Source organism: Apodemus sylvaticus, chromosome 2 (assembly GCF_947179515.1).
Source record: "Apodemus sylvaticus chromosome 2, mApoSyl1.1, whole genome shotgun sequence".
NCBI classification, from domain to species: Eukaryota; Metazoa; Chordata; class Mammalia; order Rodentia; family Muridae; genus Apodemus; species Apodemus sylvaticus.
Window position 1 is genome coordinate 25,419,424 of NC_067473.1, and position 27,378 is coordinate 25,446,801.

General features: G+C 42.6%; 1 protein-coding gene and 2 pseudogenes across 1 annotated transcript; 2 read left to right on the forward strand and 1 right to left on the reverse strand.

The window, feature by feature from the left end:
- Positions 1 to 323: 323 nt before the first annotated feature.
- LOC127677769 (guanine nucleotide-binding protein subunit alpha-12-like) lies at positions 324 to 1,433 on the reverse strand (annotated as a pseudogene).
- A 6,153-nt stretch (positions 1,434 to 7,586) lies between these two features.
- Positions 7,587 to 12,790, forward strand: LOC127677770 (disks large homolog 5-like). The gene is made up of 6 exons (XM_052172779.1): positions 7,587 to 7,724; positions 7,811 to 8,006; positions 8,882 to 9,041; positions 10,975 to 11,118; positions 11,753 to 11,936; positions 12,647 to 12,790. Exons 1-6 carry the CDS (start codon positions 7,587 to 7,589, stop codon positions 12,788 to 12,790), a joined length of 966 nt encoding a protein of 321 aa, XP_052028739.1.
- A 9,425-nt stretch (positions 12,791 to 22,215) lies between these two features.
- On the forward strand, positions 22,216 to 27,077 carry LOC127677771 (disks large homolog 5-like; annotated as a pseudogene).
- The last annotated feature ends 301 nt before the right edge of the window (positions 27,078 to 27,378 follow it).

Consider the following 27,378-nt stretch of genomic DNA (forward strand, 5'->3'; position numbering starts at 1 on the left):
ACTGAGGCCTGAGCTTGGCCACTCTGAGCTTAGCTGCATCATTTGCCCCTCTACAGCCGAATGTGAGGCCAAGCCTCCGAGTTAGTGTGTCTTAGTGAGAACCTGAATGTCAGAGGGAAGAGTCGTCTGCAAGACCAGCTGGGGTTGTGTTTCTGTCATTAATGGGAGCACAGGTGTATGACTGTAAACACCTGAACCCTGGTTAAGTTGTGTCAGCAAGGAGGAGTTTCTGGGAGGAGGGAGAAAGCTGTGTTCCCAGGTTTTACAGATCAACACCAGAATGATGGCTTGGATTCAGTAGTTGCACCATTCAGGATTCAGTCCTACAACTGACACTCCCACGTCCTCTTGCCCAGAGCTCCCTGGTGGGGCTGGTAGTCCAGCTCTCTTGGGCCAGGTATTGGATGGTGTGGATTTGATTCGCCCACTGCAGGTCCAGGCAGGCGACAGGTGTCTATGGCAGTGGTGAAGTGGGGGAACAGGGGTTGCTCAGTTCTTGAGCTTCCTGTCAAAGCACTGCACTAGGTAGTGCTGACATCCTCCAGCCATGCGGGGTCACCCTTGAAATCTGGGAAGAGCTTCTCAATACTCACCGACTTCACCTTCTCCATGAGGAGGTCTATCTTGTTGAGGAAGAGGATGATAGAAACATTGAAGAAGAGCTTGTTGTTGATGATGGTCTAGAAGATGTTCACGGACTCCACCAGCCAGCTGGTGTGCCTCACCTCCATGAGGACCTGGTTGTACTCACTGGAGGACTCCATGAACAGGATGGATGTGATCCCAGGGAAGCACTGGAACCACTTCTGGCGCTGCAACCTCTGGCTGCCCACATCCACCATCTTAAATGAGATTTTCTTTATAACAGAGTCAAGTTCCACAATTCCCTTGGTGGCCTTTCTAGCCAGCAGGATGTCTTGTTTACTGGGGAAGTAGTTCAGCTGGCCAATCCAATCTAAGTTATCCAGGAAGTACTTCACTGATTCACCCAGCTGTAACTCGCTTCTGCGGCTGAAGGCTTCCCTGATCCCCGAGTCTCTCCAGAGTGCACGCAGCACTGGCACAAGGAGCTGGAAGGTGGCAGGCTCCACAGGCAGGCCTGCCTTGTTCTCAAGGCCATCAGAAACATCCCTGCTTCTCCTTCTCGGAGTGCTGCCAGGGAATGCTGAGCTTGTCCCGAGGGTCTACAAGCACCCTTGAGCCTCCCCATCAAGTTTGCAGCCAGTGCATACCGCCCTGTCTGTTCTGGCATGAGGGTCTCAATTCTCAGGACCACAGCTAGAATCTTCTGAGACGAAAGCCTCAATTGAGGAACTGAAGAAATCAAAGTACTCTTAAGGAAGTTGTTGAAGATGGATGGTGTAGAGGAACTCCAGCAGGTCCTTCGGATCGAACTCGAGGCCATGGATGATGTGCATCTGCTTGAGGAAGGTGGACTTGCTGCTCTAGCCTGTGCCCATCAGCAGTATCTTGAGAAGCCGCCATAGCTCAGCATTGATGTCTCAGCGGTGCCACTGGGCCTGGAGCTCTGAGGTTCGCACTGTGCCTGCCTGGTGCTCATGGTCTAAGGCCTCTACAGGCAGCAAGCAGGATCTGAGGGTTTGCACTACCTGGACATGGCCTTCCACAGGGCTCGGTCACGCCCCATTGAGGCCGGCTCGCCATGGACACCCCTCAGCTGGCAAGGCCCTCCCTGGGCAGGCTCTGCCCTGCCCACCTCTCCCTCAGGCTGTGTCCACCTTCACCACTGCTGTCCAGAGGCTTTCACTCACCTGGCCAGCTGAGGGGCGGAGGGGAAGACGAAGACTGGCTTTACAAATTCAATTCTAGGCACTTCAGGGTTTGTCTCAAATAGCTAATAATGAGAAAATGTTATTTATGGTCAATAATTTATTGTCCCATAAACATAATATTCCTTGTTTATTCTGTCAGCTTGAGAAAGCACTTTTGGATCCTTTAAGAGATAAGGGCAAGTCATTTGCTGTATGCTAAATTGTTAGAGAAAAAATTTAAACATTCCAACTTGTCTCTAAATTGAATATGTAATAAACTGTCTCATGTTAACACCACAAGCATATAAATTCACAAAGTGAGTCTTGAAAAAATATATCCTGTGTCTTTTCTTTCAGTTAAAAGAAAAAAACTGACAAATATGAAGCAACTCTATTTTAAAGATTCTATGGGAGGAAACCATCCATCAGGAAGTTGCTCCTGCTCCAAATCCCGCTGGTGAAGTGTGATTCCATTTCCTTTAGGACAGGCTTCCAGGGAGGATGAAGGCCATCTGCAGATGTAGACTGTAACACCCTGGCATCCCGGGGTGTGCATCTGAGGCTCCCAGTAATAGATGCAAGTCTCCAATAGAATAGTTCCAGAGCTGTCCGAGAAAGAAGCTCTCAAATAAAAGCCTGATGCACAGAGGTGTGAGCATGTGCACAGCTTAAGGCCAACCAAAACGTGTTTCTAGTATTGATCATCTTAGTAATCTTTCCCACTACTTCCTCCTGAGCAGACTACTCATGCTTCTTAAATCACAAGGATGCTTCCAAAGTCAACAGTGGATTCCACTTGGAATAAGAAGAAATCAATCTGGTGGTTCCAAAGAAAACTGAAAATGGTTTTAGCTGAAGACCCAGCTATATCACTTCTGATTGGACAAAATGTATTGACATATAAAAAGGACACATATTCCACTATGTTCATAGCAGCCTTATTCATAATAATCAGAAGCCAGAAAGAACCCAGATGCCCCTCTATGGAAGAATGGATACAGAAAATATGGTTACAGAATGGAGTACTACTAAGCTATTAAAAAACCAATTACTTCATACAATTTGCAGGCAAATGGATGATCTAGAAAATGTCCTGAGTGAGGTAACCCAGACACAAAGGAACACACATGGAATTTGTTTACTGAAAAGTTGATATTTGTCATAAAGTTCACAATGTCCATGATACAACCCACAGACACTATGGACCTTAGAAGGAAGGGAGACCAGGGCATGGCTGCTTCAGTCCTGGATTGAGGGGATAACAGGATGATGGTGGGAGGTGGAGGTAGAGGAGACCTGGGAGAGAGAGAGGTGAATGAGGAAATAAGGGGCAGTATTAGGTACTGGAGAGGATAGGAGAGAAGTAAAGAGGGTCTGGAAATGGAACAAAAGTGTGTAGCAGGGGGGATGAGGAACTGGGTTAGCGATGTGAGGGACACAGACACCAGGGAAACGTGAGGTTCCCAGGACCCAAGGGGGAGGACGTTAGTCCTAATGTCCAGAGAAAGTAGAAATAGAACCTGTAGAGACCACCTCCAGGGGATAGGTACACCTCCACACAGTTAAACAACCCTAAGACCCCCTCCTCCTTAAAGGGATGATGCCACACACTCATTTTGAAATTTTAACCCATAAATGTTCCTCAGCAAAGGAAGAACAAGGACAACAAATGGAGCAGAGACAGAAGGAAGGGGCATACAGGGACTGCCCTACCTGGGGATCCATCATAATTGCAGACACCAACCAGACACTGATGGTGTGGTCAAAAGATGTTTGCAGACAGGAACCTCTTGTGAAGGTTCTTAGGGAAGTCCAGCAGGCAACTTACCCTTGGTGCCACACATTAGACGGAGGTCAGGGAAACTGGTGAGGAAGCTAGGGGAAAAGCTGAAGGTTCAAGGGGAATTGAAACCCCACTGGAAGAACAACATCTATTGCCAGGATCACCCAATGTTCCCAGTGAGTAGACCATACACAGAGGAGTGTACAGGGAGAGATCTTTAGCTCCAGATACATTGTAGCAGAGGATGGTCCTGCCTGACAGCAATGGGAGGAGAGGCCCTTAGTCCTGTGGAGGAATGATGCCCCAGGGTAGTGGGATGCTGAATCTGTAGGGCAGGAAAGGGTGAGTGGGGGAGGCCCTCATACAGGCAAAGGGGAGGGAGAAAGGGAAGATGTGGTTTGAGGGGTTTTTGGAGACATAACCAGGAAGTGGTATATCATTTTGGATTTATTCGAATGGAATGATTAATAAATACATTTAAAACAATACACATATGCCAGCCATTTAATTTTAACAGTGAAGACTCAGGAGCCAGATGCTGGGGCAAAAACCTGCCAGGTCAGAGAGGCAGGGAAAGCCCTCACCTGACTTTATACCCCACTGACCTCCCAGAAGGAAAGCATTCTTTATCCCTCTCCACACTGTTTTATATATCTTTCAACTTAAAGATCTTAATTTTGTTTTGTTATACTGATTCCATTTCAACTGGTTCCTTGCTCTACCTCTTGCCCTGGAGTTGACATTTGTTTGCCCTGCAATAAAGGTGTCTACTTGGGCTAAGCCAAAGGACAATAAAGTACTTGTTTCCAGTAAACAGAAAGCTCTTTGGTTAAAGGTCTGTGCTAGGTCTGAGATACACAATAAAAAATGTATCCTGTAAATGACACAATCTTGGGGTTTACAATGTAAACGAATACACTGCAACATAAGTTAGCAATGTACTATCTGCTATAGAAATCATGATGGGAACATGATGATCCCAAGGAAAATCAGAACTGGACTCTTGAAACTGTTTGCACATGACCAACAAGGACCTAAAAAGCACCAAGGAGACTCCTGATCCTTAACACAAGTGATTAATTATCCATCCCTCATGTCACATATTTTAGACCAAGATATCACCATTCCTGATCTTGGCTCATTGTCCTAGGTGCTGCTGAAGGGAAGGGTTGGTGTCCAGGGGTCACCCAACAATCCACAGGAACACTGAATTAAGTTAAACAGGGATGGTTTGATGAATACACCCACCACGATGGACCAATGAGGGCAACAGCTCAAACATGAGCAGGAGACAATGCAGCAGGGAATGGCCTTGTCTCAACAGGTGGGAAGCCCTTAGTTCCATGGAAGATTGATGCCCCAGTGGAGTGGAGTGCTGCAGCAGTAGGGGAGGAGAAGGTGCGTGGGTGGGGGAGCACCATCATACAAGCAAAGGGCCCTGACTCAAGCCATTTTAGACATAATACTGCATATTGACCTTGAATTTGATGGGTTCTAGGTGAAGGATATAGATGTGGAATTTCCTGATTAAAATCCTCACAACATACAGCATATAATATGGTACATGGACAGCATGAACCTGGTCTGAATCAAGATTTTTTGCTTTTGTTTTACATGAAGATCATGTAGGCATGTTACAACAACAGTATGAAATAGATGGATAGCAAGTGACAAATTTGCTACAGTTATGCTATGGCACAAAAAATGATCTGAAAAAAATGTATCATTAGGAAAAATTTCTGCATAACCTTACCATGTTTATACAAGTTCTATGGTATCAACAGGTGCTCCTTGGAAGGAGAACAGAAAAGGTGTTTGTTACCTGAAGGAGGGGCCTGAGCAGTGTTGCTCAGCCTTCTCAGTGACAATTGCACCTCACTCTGTCCCTGCAGGGGATCCCAAACTGTCCTTCCAACTTCCCTGTGAACCAGTCTAGGCACACAAAGGCCAGGAACCAGTGCTGGTGTCCCACTCCTCACTTATGCTCCATTTTCAACAAATGTACATGTAGAAGCAAATACAGTGTGGCCACTTGACATTGATACTCTTCACATCTTACTGAGGGCAGCAATTGCTTGACTACACCCAAATCTATAAAATATGTGGGTACTAGGGAAGTATATCAAGATAAAGCTAGGAGAGAGGTACATGAACTCTGCCCTGGATTGAATGCAGAAATGTGGGGGTGGGACAAACATGTATGGTTAAATATCCCACTAAGTTCACATTGTGTCTGCTTGATTTACTCTCAGGGCAAGGAAGTGTAGTATCTCTGATGGTGTCTGTCAAGTCCCTCGAAAAGTTCACTGGGTTTTGGCCTCAGCACTTGATATGTGGTGATGTGGCAGTGGCACTCAGGAAAGCTAGAGATTGTAACTGCACTGTATCATGCTAGCAGCAGTGGATAATACTCAGTTGTCCAGATAGTGATACCCACTCTCATTATTTCTTTTTTTAAAACATTTTTATTTTCTATATTCTTTGTTTACATTCCAAATGATTTCCCCTGACCCAGATCCCCCCTCCCCATATGTCCCATAAACCTTCTTCATTTCTTAATGTGAACCCAGGAAAGAGAGAACACAATCCTTAGAAAAGAAAGAACATTTCCCCTTCTCCAACTTCCCAGCTAGAAACACTTGCAGAGAGAAAATGGTAAGTTCATTAAAATAGACAAAGATTGGTAGGTGAGGCATTGAATGGAGGGTGTGTTTTACTGTTTTCTCTGAAACTGAGTCTTAAAAATTCCATCTCATCCTCTACCTGGCCTCCCAGGCTAACCTTCACCTCAGACAATCCTGCTTCCACTTTACTGTTGTTTGGCTTACAAGTGGGGCTCCTAGGAATGGTAGGACAGGACTAGTCACTGACAGAGACCTGGGTTTTCTAATGCTGAGGTGTGTACCCACCAGTGTAGCTGCAGACATTTTGTTCTATGTCAGCTCCCTAGTTCGATTACTGCTATAATGTGCCTGCCAAATCACTGACATAGAAAAGTAACTTGTCCCAGAGGAAGGTCATGTTGACACATACTCTTATGTTCTTTATGATATTTGTTAAACTTATAATGTTCAACAAAATTTACATAGGACCCATTAAATTAATAGTCAATATACACTCTTATATGTAAAATGACCTAATCAGAAATGAGCATTGGACACTTCCTACAACTTCATAGAAGCTACATGTATTTTGGGTTTTCTGTTTGTTTGTTTGTTTGATTATGTTTTTTTGCTTTAGAAGTTTATGAATATAAATGTTTGTAGCCGTGGATCAGCTCCCAAAATCTGATATGTGGTCCTGTTCAATCAGTATTATGGTCTACATTCATTAATCCATCCCTATTTATTTGAGATAGGTGTTTTTCTGGTTTGTGGGGCTGATCATGAACCCAAGCAAAAGATGTTAGGCCCTTGCTCTGTGCACTAACCTACATCTATTATATTTTCATACATCCTTACCAATTTTGACTATTTTATTTTGTTTTGACATAATCTCATTTTATAGATTATAGAGGGCAATAAGCAATCCTCCTTTGGTGACACTGGTGCAGAAATGAGACTCTTCCTGAGGGCCTTTACATTGGTGGCTCCAATATTTTACTTTCCTCTGTCAACTGATCTCCAGACTCTTGCCAGAACCATGAGGACTGCAACTCTCTCTCTCTCTCTCTCTCTCTCTCTCTCTCTCTCTCTCTCTCTCTCTCTCTCTCTCTCTCACTCCCTACTGTATCTCTCTCTGTTAAGTCATCTTGGGGCAGCTTTAAAAAATCTAAGCACAAGATATCATGAGTGTAGCCCCTAACACACATCCACATATTAACCTGCCCTGCAGGCTCTGCCTGGATGTAATTTCATGCACCTGTACCAAAGACAAGAGATCTTTTGCCTGCACTTTAGAACTGGAGTTATTTCTCAGTACAGTTTAAAGGTTTATATTGCTGATGAGGAAAATTTGAGATAGGATGAGACATTTCTGAGAAGGGTTTGAAAAGGAAACCCTCAGTGAGAAACACAGGGATTACTGAAGTGATGGCAATTAAGTCCAGAGTAAACCATGGCCTTGGAAGGAAGATGGGCTCAGTGGCTATGCCCCAGGAGAGTCTTCAGGAAAGAGCACTTAAGCTTCATGTTCAGTACAGGGAGAACATTATCAGGGAGCCAAGGGCTGTATGTAACCCATGACATCAGCAGTCCCTTCTTGAACATTCTATAATCTTCCAGAGAGTTCTTGGCATGAGCTGTGATGTCACCAGTGTTGTAGCAACAGCAGAGCATTGAGGTTTCTCAGTCAGTGTCTAGAGGATACACTGATAGACATGTTTGCTCGACTCAGAAAATTATTTCGGAGAACCAATGTGGATGGGAGAGAGACTAGAGAGAGGAGGAAGGGAGCTGGCCTTTCATCTGAGAGTAATGAAGGACAAAGGAGGTGGTCATGGAGAATGTGGAGTAAGTACTGGGAAGTGGATATTGAGCTTCCTGGCAGGGTGGCCCGAGCTGGCCTTTCTAGCAAATTCCAATTCTTCACGTTCACTGAGTATTGTGGTTGTTACTTGGGGACAGAATGAGAGCATCAGGAGTCACAGAGGATCTAACCTACACCAATTTAGGGAAGGGCATCATTGCCTTCACTACCATGCTTCTAGCTTCAGCTTCTCTGACAATAGTGCCAGGGAGAGATTTGTGCAGCTGCTGATAATCTCCTCTTCTAAGAACTACTCTGACTTCCTCTCCCTCAAAGTTCCCACCTTAGCTTTCCCACTGGTTGTGGGTGGCAGGAATAATTGTACTGTAACCAAAGACCTATCAGAGTTGGTAAACCCAGACAGGCATTCCATCCTGTAGCCAGTTCTGGAGTGCTTGTTGTTTCAATAGAGGAAATAGATCAGTGTGTTCTCCCCCTGCAGGATGTTTTAAGGCCATTTCCTGGGCCTAGAGTAACAGGATAGGAGATCTGAACATCATACAGCACTCAAGTACTTGTGAATAGTGAATTTACAGTGTGACTTGTAAAACAATAGGACTAAGGACTCTGAAGCCAAGTTGCACTCTGTGCATTTGTTAATAAGCCAGGAGAAGCCATCTCTGTGGTCATCATAAGAATATATAGGGAGACAGAAGACACACATGTCTGCTTACATCTCCTAGTCTCTATAGAGTGATGGGAGAACTGAGATCCACTGAGGATGCATATAAAGCCTGGACGAAACTCTGTGTGGTGTCACTGGGTTCTAGGCCTGTGGTCTACTTTATAGGCCTCAGAGTAGACTGTCTACACTCTATGCATTCCCAACATTTAAGTTCACTTGTGTTCTTACCTACAGGGGCTGGCAGGCCAACATCATCCCCTGTAACTCTCCTGAGCAAGAAGCAGGCCAAGGAGGAAGAGGAGAGGCTGACCAGAGAGCTGCAGCTTGTTACCCAAGAGAGAAATGAGCTGAGAGATCGCTTGATCTATGTCACAGAGGGAGCCATGAACAAGAGGTATGCATTGCTCCAAATGCTGTGGTGTTCATCTGGAGTCAATGCCACACTTGTCTTTTTAAGGCAGTTGATCATAGGAAGGTGTATCTTCATGATATCCCTGGCTCAAACCTCATGTCCCTAAACTCCTCTTAGAGGAGAGGCAGAACCTGAAGCTTGGTCAGGAGTAAGATGGGAAATGGACTCTTCTGCTTCCTCCAGGTCAAAAGTGGGACTTGTGGTCTGAGTGAAGAATTCAGGGATAGAGGCAATGGTCAGTGAGTTCCCAGAGTGCTTTTGGAAAGCCCTTGAAAGGAGGTGCTTTTGTGAGGTTCTAGGAGCTGAGATTTTGTTTTGAGTGTTTGTACTGGACTGGCAGGTGACTGAGTGCTGTAAACTGCTAGATGCAAATGGGAGGGCGTGGTCCCACATTGTTCATCTCAGTGCTTGACTAGATGCCTGTGGCTCTGCCTGTTCCTCTTTCTCTGAGTGACTTATACCCTGAGACTGTAATGTTGCATGCATCTCATTGTGTTTTCTCTGTTTCTGTCTCTGATTCACTCTCTCTCTTTCTGTTACTCTGTCTCTTTTTTCCCTTACATGTGTGTACACATGTGTGTATATCTGTTTCTGTGTGTATGCATATGTGTGTGCACATGATTGTGGTGTCTCTTGTGAATTAATTTTTTGCATGTTTATATTTCTCTCTACTCTTTTAAATTCAGGGATCTGTGACATCCAGGGTACTCTGAGACAGTAATATTGCAAACATTTCTGCTGATTCTCATTCTGTTCTCTCTAGTTCTGTCTCTGTCTTTATTTCTCATTCTCTTGCCCTGTGTCCTTTTCTCCTAATGTGTGTGTGCCAGTCTATGAGTCTGTTTGCTTCCATGTGTACATACAAGTGCTTCTATTTCATATGTTTATATTTACCTCCACACTTTGGAATCTTGTGGTCTGTGTACTGGACTGCGGATTTACATGCAATTTCAAGGTGATGTGAGTCCTGATGTCTGGGAGCCCCCACATTAAATAGCACTGTTCCTTCTCTTTATGGGCACATTTATGTAAACAGTTGCACCTCTTGGGCAGATTATAAAGCATTGGTTATGTCTGGTCTCATCTCAAGAATTATATGTAATGTCTGCCTCTGAAGTGTTAGTTATCCAGGAATTATAATCCGTGTTGTCAAAACAGGGAAAATATAATCACAGGTGTCTAGTTGGCAACGACCTGTGGCCTAGGCTATTGAGAGCACAAGTGGCTAGACTGCCCCTCCAGAGCTAATGAGTAAACAAAGGGAGCCAGGGCACCCTCTATCTGGATACATAGCTTATGCTGTCCTTGGGAAAGGATAAAAAGTTTTCAAAGATGAAAAATATCCCAGCATGTAGAATCCAGGAATTGACCTTCCTGTGCTGGGAGTTCAAGACCCAGTCTGTGTTCATGTGTTCTTAGAACAGAGGAGAGGACCCTGGTTATGGAAAGCAGTAGCAGTATGGGGCAATACCAGAACAGGGAAGTGGGAAGTGGTGGATGAGGGAGTAGGGGGAGGGAAGAGGGCTTATGGGACTTTTGAGGAGTTGTAAGCCAGAAAAGGGGAAAACATTTGAAATGTAAATAAAAAAATATATCAAATAAAAAAAAAAGAAACACATTTTCAGCCAGGCAATGGTAGCACACACCTGTATTCCCAGCATTTGGGAGGCAGTGGCAGATGGATTTCTGAGTTTGAGGCCAGCCTTGTCTACACAGTGAGTTGCAGGACAGCCAGGGCTACACAGAGAAACCTTATCTCAAAAATACAAAAAATATATAAATATAAATATAAATAAATAAATAAATAAATAAATAAATAAATAAATAAAATACGTAGATGTGTATGTGTCTTGGTTTCTGAAAAGTTGTTTTAAAAAAAGCACATGTTCATGGAGTTCTATCTTCCTGGGGACAGGCCATACTACACACCAAATCCGTTATATGAAAAATTGAAGTTAAAGGAGAAGGAGATTATGACATTTCTACACACCTTAGAGAAGGAGAATATTGAGGCCAAACAGACCTTCCAGGATCTCAAGAAGGAAATTAACTTCTATCGGTAAGTACTGTTCATGGAGGTCACCAGGTGAGGAATGGCCATTTCTGACTTCCTTTGTTCCTGGACTGGAGAGTCTGCAGGTCTGATTCTATCCCTTCTGCCTTTTAGTCATCAGTGTGCCTTGGGACTTCTCCTGTCAGTTTCAAAGTCTGTAAGAGACTGTTACTCATCCTAACATTGTCCAGGCATCATCAGGATCCTCTCATTAGAAGAGTGATTCAGATCATGAGAGGGTTATGGTACAGTTCTAGGTCTGAGGGACTCAGGCATGGTTTTACAGAGCTAAATGTGATCTAACAAAAGGATACAATGCCCTCCTCTTGATTCTACTGACTGCACTGAGGGTATCTGCAACCTACTAATTGATGTTGCTGAAATGCATTGGGCTGTCATGGATAGTTTCAGATACTGAGTTCTTTGGAGAGACGTGCAACCTTATTGGTGTTTGGGCTGCAACAATCATTTATTTCTTCCTCAAGTTGCTATTCTCTGTTTGGTTACCTCTCAAGAATGTATTGAGAAGTATTGCATTAGGTATTCCTGGGAACCTAGGTCCTGGTGGGGTTAATGGGACCTTGATATAGGAATGGGAGGAGGAGCCTGCAGGATCTTACCATGAAGATTGTGTCTCTAGCAACCTGCACAGCCGGCTCCTGATGCAGAAAAACATTATGAATAAGAGATTGGTTACACTGAAGCAGGAGAACAAGGAAGTACATGCTGATTGGACCATCATTCAGCAATACCTGATTGACTTGAACCTGAATGATAAAGATGAACAGGACAAGACCAGCATCTTCCAGGGCCAACAAAATCAGGTAGGTACAAGCAGCTCAGCCTGGCTTATACTGACTGATAACATTTTCCCACTGCGTCCATCTTTGCTTTCACACAGCACCATTCTAATGCACAGTCCCAAGCAGCCACCCACCTCATGGAATGTACTTGGTCATTGCTAGGGCTATGCACATTCTGGGTTGTGAACCTCTTGAGATAAGCTGAAATATGGCAAGTATGCCTTTCTACTCCTCTTTATTCTGAAGACCAGTTAGGGTGATAGATCAATATCATGCAGCATTCCTATACCTGCTCATGATAAGTGGGCTGCTTTGCAGAGCTTTGAGTAAGTTCTAGGTCCTTTGACAGAGGTCACACAAGGGTCATGTGACTTCCCAAGTGGGAAGCAACTTGCGGGGTTAAAATTCAAACACTAGTAAGAAATAGGTTATTCTCCTTGTCTTTGATCTTTGTGGCATGTAGCATTTTCCTTTCCTCCTGTAACCCAGTGAGGTCTCTTCCAATTGCTCATTTCTTGGTGTGCCCTGATAAAAATGAGTAGCAGCTTGTCAGCCCATGTAATAGGTTAATGTTGCTGGATATTTTGCTGTGCCTGCAGTTATAACAGCAATGGTGTCAGTTAAAAGATCAACGATAACATTCCTGGTGAGATGTTGAGAGGCAGCAGCCTGACAGCTGACATTTAGGTTCCCAACAAACCTCTGTCTTAATAACTGCCTTCCTCTTCTAGGATGCAGAGAGTGTAGCAAGAGCTGAAATTTCCACAGCCCAGGAAGAGGGCCTCCTGCAGAATGAGTTACCACTTCAGGAAGCCCCTGATGAGCTCCATCCTCAACAGCCACAAAATTCCTTGGATGAGTCTTCTACCACATAATTGAACTCCTCAGGTTGAATAGGCACTAACTACCTAGCCAGTGAGCCAATCAATTCAGGAATTTATTCCCTTTCCTGTACAAACAACACCCCTTGGGGGAGAACTGAGGTGACTGCCCTGTCACCACATGCCCAAGAGAAGAAACAGACTGTATGTCCCTGTTACTGAAGGTGCTGTGAGAGAACTCTGGTTCATATAATTTACTGTTAGAATTTTGGTTGCTGTTTGGTTTTTGGCTGTTTTGTTACTTGTTATGTTATTGGATATTATATATTATTGTTATTGCTGTTTTTCCTTATGCTTTTCACTGTTTATAGTAATTATCTTTAAAAGCCTGTTTTTGAAATGTATTTCTGATGAATAAAAATTTATTTGTAACTCCTCACTTTTGAGACCATATTACTTATTCAGGTTTTCTGTCCTATCCTGTAGACATAGACCTCACAACCACAGATGGATCTCTGTAAGCCCCAGGAAACCTGGCTACAGACTGATTTCAAAGCCCACTAGGGTATACAAGGCAATGGTCTTTTGTATGAATAATGTGTCTTCTCCCATGGATACACACTTTAGGATGTAATCACTGACATACTCTCTCCATGCTGTCAGGTATTCTCCTACTCCTAAAATATAGAACTCTATTAGAATGGAGACTGCAGCTACTATCTATTTAATATAGCCCATGAATTTCTACCTTGAGCCATCAGACAACAAAATGACATCAAGGGCATACAAAAGGTAAAGGACAATGTCAAAATATTGCTATTTACACATGATAGGATAGTATATTTAACTGATTCGTAAAGATGTACAAAAGAACTATACCTAATAAACACCTACAGGGAAAGTCTCTTGATTCATAATGAACTTAAAAAAGTCAGTAGCTGTTTTTATTGAAAGGATAAAGAAGCTGAAAATATTAGGCAAGCCACAACATACATTACCCAGAATTAATAAACTGTATCTTGGTATAAATTTATGCAAGCAATGAACGACCTATAAGACAAAATTTTCAAATCTATGCTCCAAATGCAAGTGCAGCCTCATTTGTCAAAGAATCTTTACTAAAGTTCAAATCACACATTGCACCTGACACAATAGTTGTGGGTGACTTCAACACACCACTCTCCACAATGAACTCATCAGGAAAGCAGAACCTAAACAGGGACACAGTGAAACAAACTGAAGTTTTGGACCAATTGGATTTAACAGATATATATAGAGAGAACATTTTATCCTAAAGCAAAAGAATATATATTTTTCTCAGCACCTCATGATACTTTCTCCAAAATCGACCAAATAATTGGTCACAAGACATACCTCAACAGATATAAGAAGATCAAAATAATCCCATACCTCCTATCAGATCACTATGGAGTAAGAGTTGTCCTCAATAGCAACAAAAACAACAGAAAGCCCACATACACAGAGAAGCTGAACAATACTCAATGACACCTTGGTCAAGGAAGAAATAAAGAAATCAAAGACTGCTTAGAATTTAAAGAAAATAGAGGCACAACATACCCAAATTGTGGGACACAATGAAAGGAGTGCTAAGAGGAAAACTCATAGCCCTGAGTGTCTCCAAAAAGAAACTGGAAAGAGCATACATTAGCACCTTAAGGACACACCTGAATGGCCTGGAACAAAAAAGTTAGTTCACCCAGGAGCAGTAGAAAACAGGAAATCATCAAACTCAGGGCTGAAATCAATCAAGTAGAAACAAAGAGAACCATACAAAGAAAAATCTGGAAAAAATTATCATGAGTAGGAAAGAGCTCCCATGGTCAGTGTTAACAAGGATTACCATAGAGAAAATGGACATCTGAGGGAAAGCAACTTACAGATACAATACATTCCTATCAAAATCCCAACACAATTAATTACAGGTCTTGATAGAGCCCTTCTTCTGTTCATATGGATAGACAAAAAGCCCAGTGTCCTAGTTAGGTTTTCCTTTACTGTGAAAAGACACAACAACCAAAGCCACTTTGTTATAAGAGGCAACATTTAATTGGGGCTGGGTGACAGGTTCAAAGGTTCAGTCCATTATCATCATTGAGAGTAGAGCATAGTCCAAGATGGTATGGCACTGGAGGAGCTGTGAGAAGGAGCTGTGTCTTCTGCATGCAAACAGAAGATTGTCTACCAATCCCACTGTCACACACCTACGCCAAGGAGGCCACAACTTTTAACAGTGGTATTGCCTTGCTCAAGCTTATTGAAACCACACCTTCCACTCCCTGGCTAACATAAGCTTGATCAAATGGATGAGTCTATTGTGGCCATACCAATCCATAAAATAACAGAAAATATTCTTAATCCAACTAAGAGGTCCCATAGATCATAAGAGGTTCAAAAATGTTAAAAGTCCAAAATTCAAAGTCTCTTCTTACATACACACAATCTCTAAAGTGTAATCCCCTATAAAATCAAAAGATGTAAATCACAGGCATCTAATATCACAAGATATATATATATATACCACCATTTTAAAAATGTCATACTGAGAAAGTACCAGATTAAAGCAAGACAAAAACAAAGCTTCTCAAACTGCAACTCTAAATTTTCCTGGGTGAACATCTATGTTACAAATGAATAGGCACCCACATTCATAAAATAAACTTTACTAAAGCTCAAATCATGCATTGCATCTCACACAATAATAGTGGGAGACTTCAACACCACATCCTCATCATTGGACAGATCATGGAAACCCAAAATAAACAGATACAGAATGAAACTAACAGCAGTTATTGACCTTGTTATAATAGATATCAAAAGAATATTTTATCATAAACCAGAAGAATATATCTTCTCAGCACCTCATGGCACCTGCTCCAAAGTTGACCATCCTCTCGATCACAAAACAAGGTACACCTGATACAAGAAAATTGAAATAATTCCATGTATCCTATTAGATCACCACAGTCTAAGGCTGGTCTTCAATGGCAACAAAAACAACAGAAATCCCACATACACGTGTAAGCTGAACTATACCCTACTTGATGATAACTTGGTCAAGGAAGAAATAAGGAAACATTTTAGAATTTAATGAAGATGATGACACAACATCCCCAAACTTATGGGACACAATGAATGCAGTGCTAAGATGAACACTCAAAGCTCTGAATGCATCCATAACGAAACTGAAGAGAGCATACACTAGAAGCTGGACAGTACACCTGAAAGCTCTAGAACAAAAAGAAGCAAATACATCCAAGAGGAGTAAATGGCAAAATCACACTTGAATTAGCAAAAGACTCATTATCAGTGAACATCTTTTGTCCCCTACCCCATTGCCTTTTATTCCCAACTTGTTTAGTTTTGGAGGCAGGGTCTCAATACCCTGTAGCCCTGGCTGGCCTGAAACACTGAGATCCATTGCCTCTGCCTCACAAATGCTGGAATCATAGGCATGTTCCACCATGGCCAGCACCAAGTTGTATTTCTATTTTTACTTTTTATGTGTATGAGTGTTCACCTGTATGTATGTATATATGTACACTGCATATGGGACCTAGTGCACACAAAGATCAGAAGAGGCAGCAGATTCCCTGAAACTGGTTCTGGGAACTAAACTCATGTCTTCTACTAGAAACAACCTGTGGTCTTAGCAGCTAAGCTGTTCCTGAAGCCCACTCCAACATGAATTTTTATAACTTAGTAGTAGGATGAATAGGAACTTTAAGGACTTTAAGAAATGCAAAGAGGAAAATCATAGCCCTGAGTTCCTCCATAAAGAAATTAGAGAGATCTTACTCTAGCAGCTTAACTGATCATCTGAAAGCTCTAGAACAAAAAGAAGCAAACACACTCAAGAGGAGTAGATGGCAGGAAATAATGAAATTCAGGATGAAAATCAATCAAGGAGAAAGAAACAGAATTATACCAAGAATCAACAAAACGAAAAGCTGGTTCTTTGAGAAAATCAACAAGACAGATAAATCCTTAGCCAGAATAACTAGAGGGCATAGAAACACTATTCAAATTAACAAAATAAGAAATGAAATGGAAGAAATAACAACAGAAACTGGGTAAATACAAAAAAAAAATCTACTCAGATTCAGATTCTACTAAAAAGGAATGTATTCAACAAAAGTGGAAAATCTAGATGAAATAGATAATTTTTCTCGACAGATACCACTTACTAAAATTAAATCAGGATAAACCATCTATATAGCACCACACCCCTGCAAAGAAATAGAAGCAGTCATTAGAAGTCCTGCAAGCAAAAATATCCGGGGACAGATGATTTTAGTGCAGAATTCTATCAGAACTTCAAAGAAGATCTACTACCAATACTCATCAAATGCTTTCAAACAACAGAAACAAAAGGAACATCACTGAATTCAGTCTATGAAGACACATTTATACTGATTCCAAAACTATAAACAGAACCAAAAAAGAAAGAAAACTTCAGACCAATTTCAGTTATGAATATCAATGCAAAAATACTCAATAAAATTCTCACAAACTGAATCCAGGACCACATCAAAACAATCACTCACCTTGATTAAGTAGGCTTCATCCAGGAATGCAGGGATGGTTCAATGTATGGGAATCCATCAATGTAATCCACTCTATAAACAAACTCAAAAATAATAATCACATGATTATCTCATTAAATACTGAAAAAGCACTGGAAAAAGACAACACCCATTCATGTTAAAAGTATTGGAGAGATCAGGAATTCAAGCTTCATACCTAAATATAAGAAAAGCAATAAACAGCAAACCAAGAGACAACATCAAACTAAATGGGTAAAAGCTCAAAGCAATCCCATTAAAATCAGGGACAAGGCAAGGCCCTACCTATTCAAAATAGTACTTGAAGTTCTAGCTAGAGCAGTAAGACAACACAAGGAGGACAAGAGGATACAAATTGGAAAGGAAGAAGTCAAAATATCACTCTTTTCAGTTGATATGATAGTATACTAAAGGGACCCCATAATTTCTACCAGAGAGATCCTGCAACTTCAGCAAAGTGGCTGGATGTAAAATTAATTCTTCCAAATCATCAGCCATTCCTCTACTCAAAGTATAAATAGGCTGATTAAGATATTAGGGAAATTATACCTTTCACAATAGTCACAAATAATATAAAATATCTTGTTATGACTCTAAACCTCTAATGAAGCAAGTGAAAAATCTGTTTGGCAAGAACTTCAAATCCCTGAAGAAAGAAATCAAAGAACTAAAAGATGGAAAAACGTCCCAAGCTTGAGGATCGGCATGATTGACCGAGTAAACTGACATCTCACAATCTTGCAATTTACAGGCTTAATGCAAACCCCATCAAAATTCCAAGTCAATTTTCAGAGTTAGAAAGAGAATTTCTCAGATTCATTTGTAATAACACACACACACACACACACACACACACACACAGAGATAATGAAAACTATTCTCAACAATAAAAGAACTACTGGTGGAATCACTATCCCTGGCCTCAAACTATGCTATAGAGCAATATTGACAAAAACTGCATGACATTGGAACAGGCACAGGCCAGTAGTTCAATGGAATAGAATTGATGACCCAGAATTGAACCCACACACCTATGGTCACTTGATCTTTGACAAAGAAGCTAAGACCATCCCGTGGAATAAAGACAGCATTTCCATAAAATAGTGCTGGTTCAAGTGAAGTTAAGAATATAGTAGAATGCCAATTGATCCGTTTTTCCCCTCACCCCCTCCCCCGACCCCCACCCCCTCATGGAGATATTTTATTAGACATAAATTACTTGGTCAAGAGTTTGAATCATTAACTGCTCAGACTAGTCCAACCTGCTGCTGAGAGCAGCTACGAATACAGGGCAAACACAAAACTGTAAAATCTTAACTTTCTTTATGCGACTTTGTTCTCTAGGGTGACTTAGCAGTCAACAACGTCAAGAGGTTGCACCAAGAATTCTTTGCCTCCTCAATGCCCAGAGCCTTGAAGGGACAGGGAGGAGCCTGGAAACAGCAGGGAGCTAAGCTAGGGTCTGGGAGCAGTGGCTGATGGTGCCTTCCTGACCTTCTGGCACTAGGCGGGTTCCTAGGGCAGTGGGACTGGGGACAGGGGAGGGTAAAGAGGACCAGACCTGTGTCTTTCTCCAAAGAGGCCTGCTGTTGCCTCCTTCTCCATGGAGATTACCACGCTATGGAATCCTGGGATCCAACGGCTCTCCCTGCCAGAAGCTGTGATCTAGGCAGGAGCACAGGAGGCTGGGCATAAGTCATGCCCGGGTATCTTCCATAGAGCTCCAGGACCCACCCACAGCTCAGAAACAAACCAATCACTTCTGCATGCAGAACGTCCTGGTTGGCTGTTTGCCTGCCACTTTTCCTGGTTGAATTCATGCTACTTAGCATGGGAGCATAGCTGGCTTTCCTTAAGTAGGTTTACGGGGCCAATCATGAACCCAAACAGAGATGCTCTGTGCACTAACCTATATCTATTATTTTATCCTACACACTTTATTGCTTTTGACTAGCTGGCTGTCCTTAAGTAGGTTTCCATGTGTAAAAATGGAAATACTACTATTACAATGAGTAGCACCTTTACTCATTGGAATCCGAGATTCTCTCCTACTGCTGTCCAACAAGGCCATCTTCTGCTACATATGCTGTTGGAGCCATGTGTACTCTTGGGTTCTTGCTTTAGTCCGTGGGAACTCTGGGGGCACTGGTTGATTCATACTGATGTTCCTCCTATGGAGCTGCAAACCCCTTCAGCTCCTTGGGTCCTTTCCATTGGGGACCCTATGAGAACCACTACTTTAGAGACAAGAACTCAGTGGCTACTCAGTCCACAGAGTTGGATGTCTCAGCACTGAAGACACAGGACACAAGGCTCTCCTCCCTCTCTCACCCCACTCCCCACAAGAGTCTCTGATCCTTTATATTGAGATCATGTTGGAAGGCTGAAGAACCTTGAGTATAATATTGGGGAGCATGGCAAAAGTAATGACAGATGCACTCAGGAAGAATTGAAGGTTGGCAGGCACACATTGGGCTTTCCTTGACCCTCTCTACATATGGGCTGCCTATTAGATGGGGCCACCCAATCTGAGGATGGACGTTCAGCTAATCTCTGGAAACATTCTCACAAACACAATCAGAAATATATTTTTCAGGTCATTCTAGATCCCATTAAGTGGGTAATGGAGACCACCCATCACATGCTTTCCCCTTTGACACCCAACCACTTCCTATGTTACACTTAATTTCCAAATAAAAACAATAAAAGTGCTTGGAATGTAGCATAACTGGGAGGTGATTTCCTGGCAGGTATGAAGCCCTGCTTTGAGTCCCAGCCCCACATAAGTTGGACATGATGGTACACAGATGTAGTGCTTAAAGTTGGGATGTTCACTAAGCAGTTCAGAAGTTCAAAGCTATCCTGAGCTACATAGATACTGATCCTTTCTGATATAAAACAAACTGGGTATCTATGAGAACCTGTCCTAAAACAAACAAAAAGACAACGGTATTGTAATTTTACCTAACATGATATAACTATCCCCATACAAACTAAGCACATTAATTATTCTCCAAGAAAAAATAGTGAAGTCCCTTTTGGAATGTTTACAGTTTAAATATGCTAATATAGATTAAAAACTTAAGTACTCATATCAACTCAATGGTATGTTATATAATAAAAGGAAAGGAAGAAAAACATGGATGTTATATACAAGAAGACACACATAGGCACACATAGACATCTATCCTATGTATACATGTACAAATGTATCCTTAACAAAATGGGACAAAATCACTCATGACATTTATAGTCCTCATTTCTGTAAATGGTCATATGGACACAGCTGGTATTATATCCTTATAGCTTAACTTTTTGTTTTCTTGTTTTATTCTTTATTTGTGAATGTGAGTGTAGGCACACATGTGCCATTACACATATGTGGTAGAAAGAAGACACAACAATGGGACACAACATCAGTCTCACCTTCTACCTTCTTTGAGACAGGCTCTCTTGTCATGTGCTGCTCTGTGTGCCAGGCTGGCTGATCCATAAGTCTTCAGGGACTCTCCTGTCTCTGCCAGCTTCCTTTCCGTAGGAGCGCTGGGGCTACAGATGCCCACAAGCACATTCAAGCCTTTGTGGATTCTGGGATCTGAGGTTCAAGTCATCATGCTTGTATGCAATTTCAGATTGTTGCTGTAATATGCCTGCCAATCATTGACACAGAAAAACAAACATGTCTCAGAGCAAAGTCATGGTGATCAAATCCTGCTGTGTTTAGTATGATGTTTGTTAAACTTACAAGGTTCTAAAACATTTACATGAGACCCATCAAATTAAGATCCACTATGCACTCTTATATCTGAAATGGCCTGATCAGAACTGACCACTTCATATGAACTACTTGTGGTTGTTTTGTTTTGTTTGGTTTTGCTTTGTCTTGTTTTGAATTTATAAGTTGACAAAGACAAATGTTTTGGGTCATTGCTTAACAACCAAAACATTAGCTATCATTCTGATCAAACAGTATTAAGGTCTGAATTCAATAAAACTGCCCTATCTTCCTTAGATAAGTATTTGTGTGGTTTATGGGGCCAATCATGAACCCAAACAGAGATGTTCTGTGCACTAACCTATATCTATTATTTTATCCTACATACGTTATTGCTGTTGACTATTTTATTTTGTTCTAACAGAATCTCATTTTGTAGCTTACAGAGGGCTGTAAGCAATCCTCCTTTGGTGACTCTGGTGCAGAGATGAGAGCCTCAACTCAGCCTGAGGGCCTTTCCATTGGTGGCTCAAATATTCTAGTTTTCCCTAACAACAGATCTCAAATTATTGCCAACACAAAGATACTGTTACTCTCTCTCTCTCCTAAGGCATCTTGGTGCAATTTTGAAATGCTAAACACAGGGCTTCATGACTGTCCCCCCTAACACACACCGACATTGCAACCTGCCCTGCAGGAACTGCCTGGATGTGATTTCATGAACCTGTACATGATGAGAAAGAAGAACTTTTGACTGCATATTAAAACTGGAGTGAGTTCTCAGCAGATTTTAATAGTTCATATAGCTGATTGCAAAAATTCTGAGGTAGGATGAGACATTTCTGAGAAGGTTTTGAAAAGTAAGCACTCAGAAAGATACATAGGGATGACTTGGGTGTTGCCAATCAAGCCTAGAGAAAACCCTGGCTTTGGAAGGAGGATGGGCTCCATGGCTAAGCCCCAGGGGAGACTCCAGGAAAGGGCAGCTCAGCTTTCTATCAGTATAGGGAGAACATTAGCAGGGAGCCAATGGCTGTACCCCATGACATCAGCAGTCCCTTCTTGGACATTCTATTGTTTCCTAGAGAGTTCTTGGCATCCTCTGTGATGTCACCAGTGTTGTAGCAACAACACGTACACTGAGGTTTCTCAGTCAGTGTCTAGAGGATACTTCCATAGACATGTTTGCCCGACTGAGAAAGCTTTTTGGGAGAGCAAGGGTAGATGGGAGAGAGACTAGAGAGAGGAGGAAGGAAACTGCTCTTTCTTCTGAAAGTATTGAAGGACGAAGGAGATGGTCTTGGGGAATGCGGAGTAAGTTCGGGGAAGTGGATGTGCAGGGGTGGCCTGAGCTGGCCTTTCTAACAATGAGGCACAGGAACTGCAGTGTCTGTGTAGGAAAAGAACTTTCATGATTATCGCAATTCTTGAAAATCAAGGATTTCAGAACATTATTTTCTCTAGTCCTTAAGGCAGGAGATGGCAAGGTCAAAGCTGTTATTCTGTGAACTCCAAGTCTTTACTTTCAGTGGGCATAGTGGGTGTTACAGGGGACAGAATGAGAGCATCAGGAGTCACAGAGGGTCTAACCTATGCAAATTTAGGGCAGGGCATCACTGCACTTCACTCTCATGGCTTCATTTAGCTTCAGTGGCTATCTGACAGTAGTAGCAGGGAGAGAATTGTGCTCCAGGCCATGACCTGATGTTTTCCTCACCCTGACAGTTCCCACCCTACCTTTTTTTGTCACCAGCTGTGGGTAGGAAGCATTTCTGTACTACATACAAAAATCTGTAGCAGGGGATACACCCAGACAGAGATGTGATTCAATTGATACTTCTGGGGTGTTTGGTGTTTCAGGAGGGGGATCTTATCAGTGTGTTGAGCATGTTCTCACACTGCATGATGTTATAATCCCATATCCTGTGCATCAAGTAACAGGGTAGGAGATTTGAACATCTCCAAGTACTCATATATTTGTGGACCATGAATTTATCATCTGACTTGTATAACCACAGGACTGAGGACTCTGAAGCCAAGATGCACCCTGTGCAGATGTTAATAAGCCATGAAAGCCATCTCTGTGGTCATCTTAAGCATGTGTAGGGAAACAGAGGACACAACTGTCTGCTTACATCTCCAGGTCTCTATACGGTGATGGGAGATCTGAGATGCACTGAGGAGGCATCTCAAGCCTGAACCAAACCCTGTGTGGTGTCACTGGGTTCTAGGCCTGTTGTCCTTCTGTACAGGTCTCAGGGTTGTCTGTCTACACTCTGTGTCCCCACCATGAAAGTTCACCAGTATTATTCTACCTACAGGGGCTGGCCGGCAGACATCATCCCCTGAAACTGTCCTAAGCAAGAAGCAGGCCAAGAAGGAAGAGGAGAAGCTGACCACAGAGCTGCAGCTCATTACCCAGGAGAGAAACGAGGTGAATGATCGCCTGATCTCCATCACAGAGGGAGCCATGAACAAGAGGTGTGCATTGCTCCAAACACAGTGGTGTCAGTCTGGGGTCAGCAATGTCACCCTCATCTTACCCTTTTAAGGAGGGGTTTTCTAGGAAACTGTACCACCAGAATGTCCCTGTGCCCAGCCTCATGTCCCAAAATACTTCTTAGAGGAAAGGCAGAACCTGAAGCTTGCTCAGGAGCAATGTGGTAAATGGACTCTTCTGATCCCTCCAGTGGAAAAGAGGGACTTGTTGTGGGAATGAGGAATTCAGGGATAGAAATAGTGGAAAATGAGTCCCAGAGTACATTTGGAAAGCCCTTGGTATGAGGTGGATTTGTGAGTTTGTAGGAGCTGTGAGTTTGTGCTGAGTGTTTGTAATTGCCTGGCAGACGATTGAGTGCTGGAAGCTCCTGGAAGCAGCTGGAGAGGCCTGGTCTACATTGTTCATCTCAGTGCTTGACTAGACGCCTGATGCTCTGCCTGTTCCTCTTTGTGGACCTTATACTCTGAGACAGTAATGTTGCATGCATTTCTTCTGCATCTCATTGTGCTCTTTCCGTTTCTATCTCTGTCTCTCTCATTCTCTGACTCTGTTTCCATTTCTCCTTGTATGTGTGTCTAATTCTGTGTGTCTGTGTGTGTGCACATGCACCTGCCTGTGCATGCACTTTGTATGTTTATATTTCCCTTCACACTTTGGAAACTAGGGGTCTGTGTTTTGTCTTGATGATTTACCTATAAGACAGTTTCAAGTATATGTTAGTGCTGAACTCTGGGAGCCCCCGTCAACACTGTTCTTTGGCTCTGGGGTCACAATTGTTCTTACATTTGTATCTCCTGGGCAGATTATAAAGATGTGATGATGTCTGGTCTCATCTCCACAATTATGTGTAATGTCCGTCTCTAAGGTATAAGTTACTCAGGATTTAGAATCCCTGTTGTGAAAACAGGAAATATATCCCAGGTTTCTGATGGGCAAAGATCTGTGGCCTAGACTCATGAGATTATAGCTGCTTAGACTGCATCTCCAGCCCTACTGAGCGAACACAGGGAGACCTGGCACCCTCCACCTGGATGCCTAGCTTCTGCTACCCCGGAGACAGAAAAACAAGTTTCCAAAGTGGAAGAATATCCCAGTATATAGAATCTAGAATGTGGTTTTCTGGGCCTGGGGTAGGACAGGACCCAGCCTGAGATGATGTATTCTTAACCATCCACATTCATGGAGTTCTGTGCTCCTGGGAACAGGACCTTCCAGAGGCTGAATCCAATGTATGAACAACTGGAGTTAAAGGAGAAGGAGATCAAGCCATTTCTTCACAACTTAGAGATGGAGAAGATTGAGGCCCGAGACAACATCCAGGATCTCAAGAAGGAGATTAACTTCTATAGGTAAGTACCAGTGAGGGAGGCCAGCAGTTGTGGAAAGGCCATTTCTGCCTTCCTTTCTTTCTGGACTGGAGAGTCTGCAGGTCTGGTTCTATCCCTTCTGATGTTTAGTCAACAGTGTGCCTTGGGATTTTGGACTCACCTTTTATAAGTCTGTAAGAGACTGTTACCCCTCCCAGTATTATCAAGGCATACTCAGGAGTCTCTAGATAGAAAAGTGATTTAGTTCATGAGAGGGTTATTGTGCAGTACAAGGTCTCTGGTACTCAGGCAGGGTTTATAGACCTGACTGTGATATAATACAAGGATAGAATGCTTTCCTCTTGGTTCTACTGACCTTCTTTGATGGGATTTGCTCCCTACTAATAGATGTTGCCCTGTTGCTTTGGGCTGTCATGGATAGTTGAAGATCCCCCTTTCTTTTGGAGAGACGTGGACACTTACTGGTATTTGGGCTGCAGCAATCCTTACTACCTCAAATTGCTGTTTGCTATTTGTGCAGCTGTGATGGATGTATTAAGATGTATTGTATTAGGTCTTCAGGGAAACCTGGGTCCTGGTGGGCTTAATGGGACCTGTAAGTATGAATGGAGGAGGATCTTACTATACAGAGTGTGCTTCCAGCAACCTGCATAGCCGGCTCCTCATGGAGACAATGCTTGTGAAGAAAAGAAGGTTCATGCTGATGCAGGAGAGCAAATAAGTACTTCTTGACTGGTCTCTCATAGAGAAATACTTGGTTGGCTTGAATATGAATGGTAAAGACGAACAGGAGAAGACCAGCAACCTCCAAACCCAACATCAGGTAGGGACAACCAGTTCAATCAGGCTAATACTGTTTTATACCATTTTTCCATTGGATCCATCTTTGCTTTCACCTAGCACCTTTCTAATCCACACGCTCAAGCAGTCACTGACCTCATGGAATGTGGTTGTACATTGCTTTGTCTATGTGCAAGTATTCTGGGATATTAGGCTCTTGTGAGATACTGAATTGTTGGCAAGGGTATTTTGCTGCTCTGCTTGAAACTACAGTACAATAAGGGTGACAGATGAATAACCTGTCACATTCCTGCATGTGCTCATTATAGGTGAGATGCCATGCAAAGCTTTGAGCAAATTATAGGTCGTGTACTGCTCCATTATGTTCATAGCAGCCTTATTTATAATAGACAGAAGCTGGAAAGAACACAGATGTCGCTCAGTGGAGGAATGGATACAGAAAATGTGGTATATGTACACCATGGAATACTACTCAGCAATTAAAAACAATGAATTCATGAAATTTTTAGGCAAATGGTTGCATCTGGAAAATATCATCCTAAGTGAGGAAACCCAACCACAAAAGAATACATATAGAATACAATCTCTGATAAGTAGATATTAATTAGCCCAGAAGCTCTGAATACCCAAGGCACAATTAGCATAACAAATGACTCCCATGAAGAAGTAAGGGGAGGGTCCTGATCCTGGAAAGGCTTGATCTAGCATTGGAGGGGAGTATCAGGACAGAGAAAAAGGAGAGTGGTGATTGGAGAATGAGTGGAGATAAGGTTTATGGGACATATGGGGAGGGGGGGAAGGGGAAATCATTTGGAATGTAAACAAAGAATATAGAAAATAAAAATATATAATTTTAAAAAAGGAAAAAAAATATAGGTCCTGTGACAGAGGTCATGCAAGGGATGTATGACTTCCCAGGTGGGAAACAACTTGCAGGAATAACAACCAAATGGAAACATCATTGAGTGCTTCTCATTTTAATTGATCAGGGTGGCATGTGGCCTTCTGCTTTTTTGGGGGAACCCAATGATGTCTCTTCCCATTGTCCATTTATTGGTTTGCTCTGATAGAAGTCTGAGTGACATCTTGTCAGCCTATGTATTTGTGAGTGTTGCTGAATATTTTGCCCTGCCTGCAGTTATAACAGCAATGGTGTCAGTTCAAAGATCAGTGATAACTTTCCTGCTGAGGTAGTGGGAGGCAGAAGCCAGACAGCTGACATTTATGTCCCCACCAAGCCTCTATCTTAATAGCTGCCTTCCTCTTCCAGGTTCCAGAAATGGTAGCAAGAGCTGAAATTTCCACAGACCCGGATGAGTGTCTCCTGCAGAATGATTTTCCACCTCAGGAGCCCCCTGCTGAACACCATCCTCAACAACCACATAATTTCTTGGATGAATCTTCCTCTACATAATTCAATTCCTCAGGGCGAATAGGCCCTAACTACCCAGCCAATGAGCCAGCTGATTCAGGATGTCATTCCCTTTCCTGCTCTGACAACACCCCTTGAGAGAGAACTGAGGACTGCCCTGCCACCAAGTGTCCAAGAGGAGAAACAGGCTGTACCTCTGTGTTCCTAAGAGTGCAGTGAGAGAACTGTGCTTCATATAATTTACTGTTAGACTTTTGGTTGAAGTTCTGTTTTTTATTGTTTTGCTATTTGTTAGGTTATTGGGATGTTATATGTTCTTATTACTTTTCATTTTTGCTCATGC

Bases quoted from the DNA above. Each gene is read 5' to 3' on its own strand.
- LOC127677770 (XM_052172779.1), top strand. From the start codon at position 7,587: ATGGCAATTAAGTCCAGAGTAAACCATGGCCTTGGAAGGAAGATGGGC. The intron at 9,042-10,974 runs GTATGCATTGCT...TCCTGGGGACAG, and splicing joins GAGGGAGCCATGAACAAGAG to GCCATACTACACACCAAATC. The intron at 11,119-11,752 runs GTAAGTACTGTT...TTGTGTCTCTAG, and splicing joins AAGGAAATTAACTTCTATCG to CAACCTGCACAGCCGGCTCC.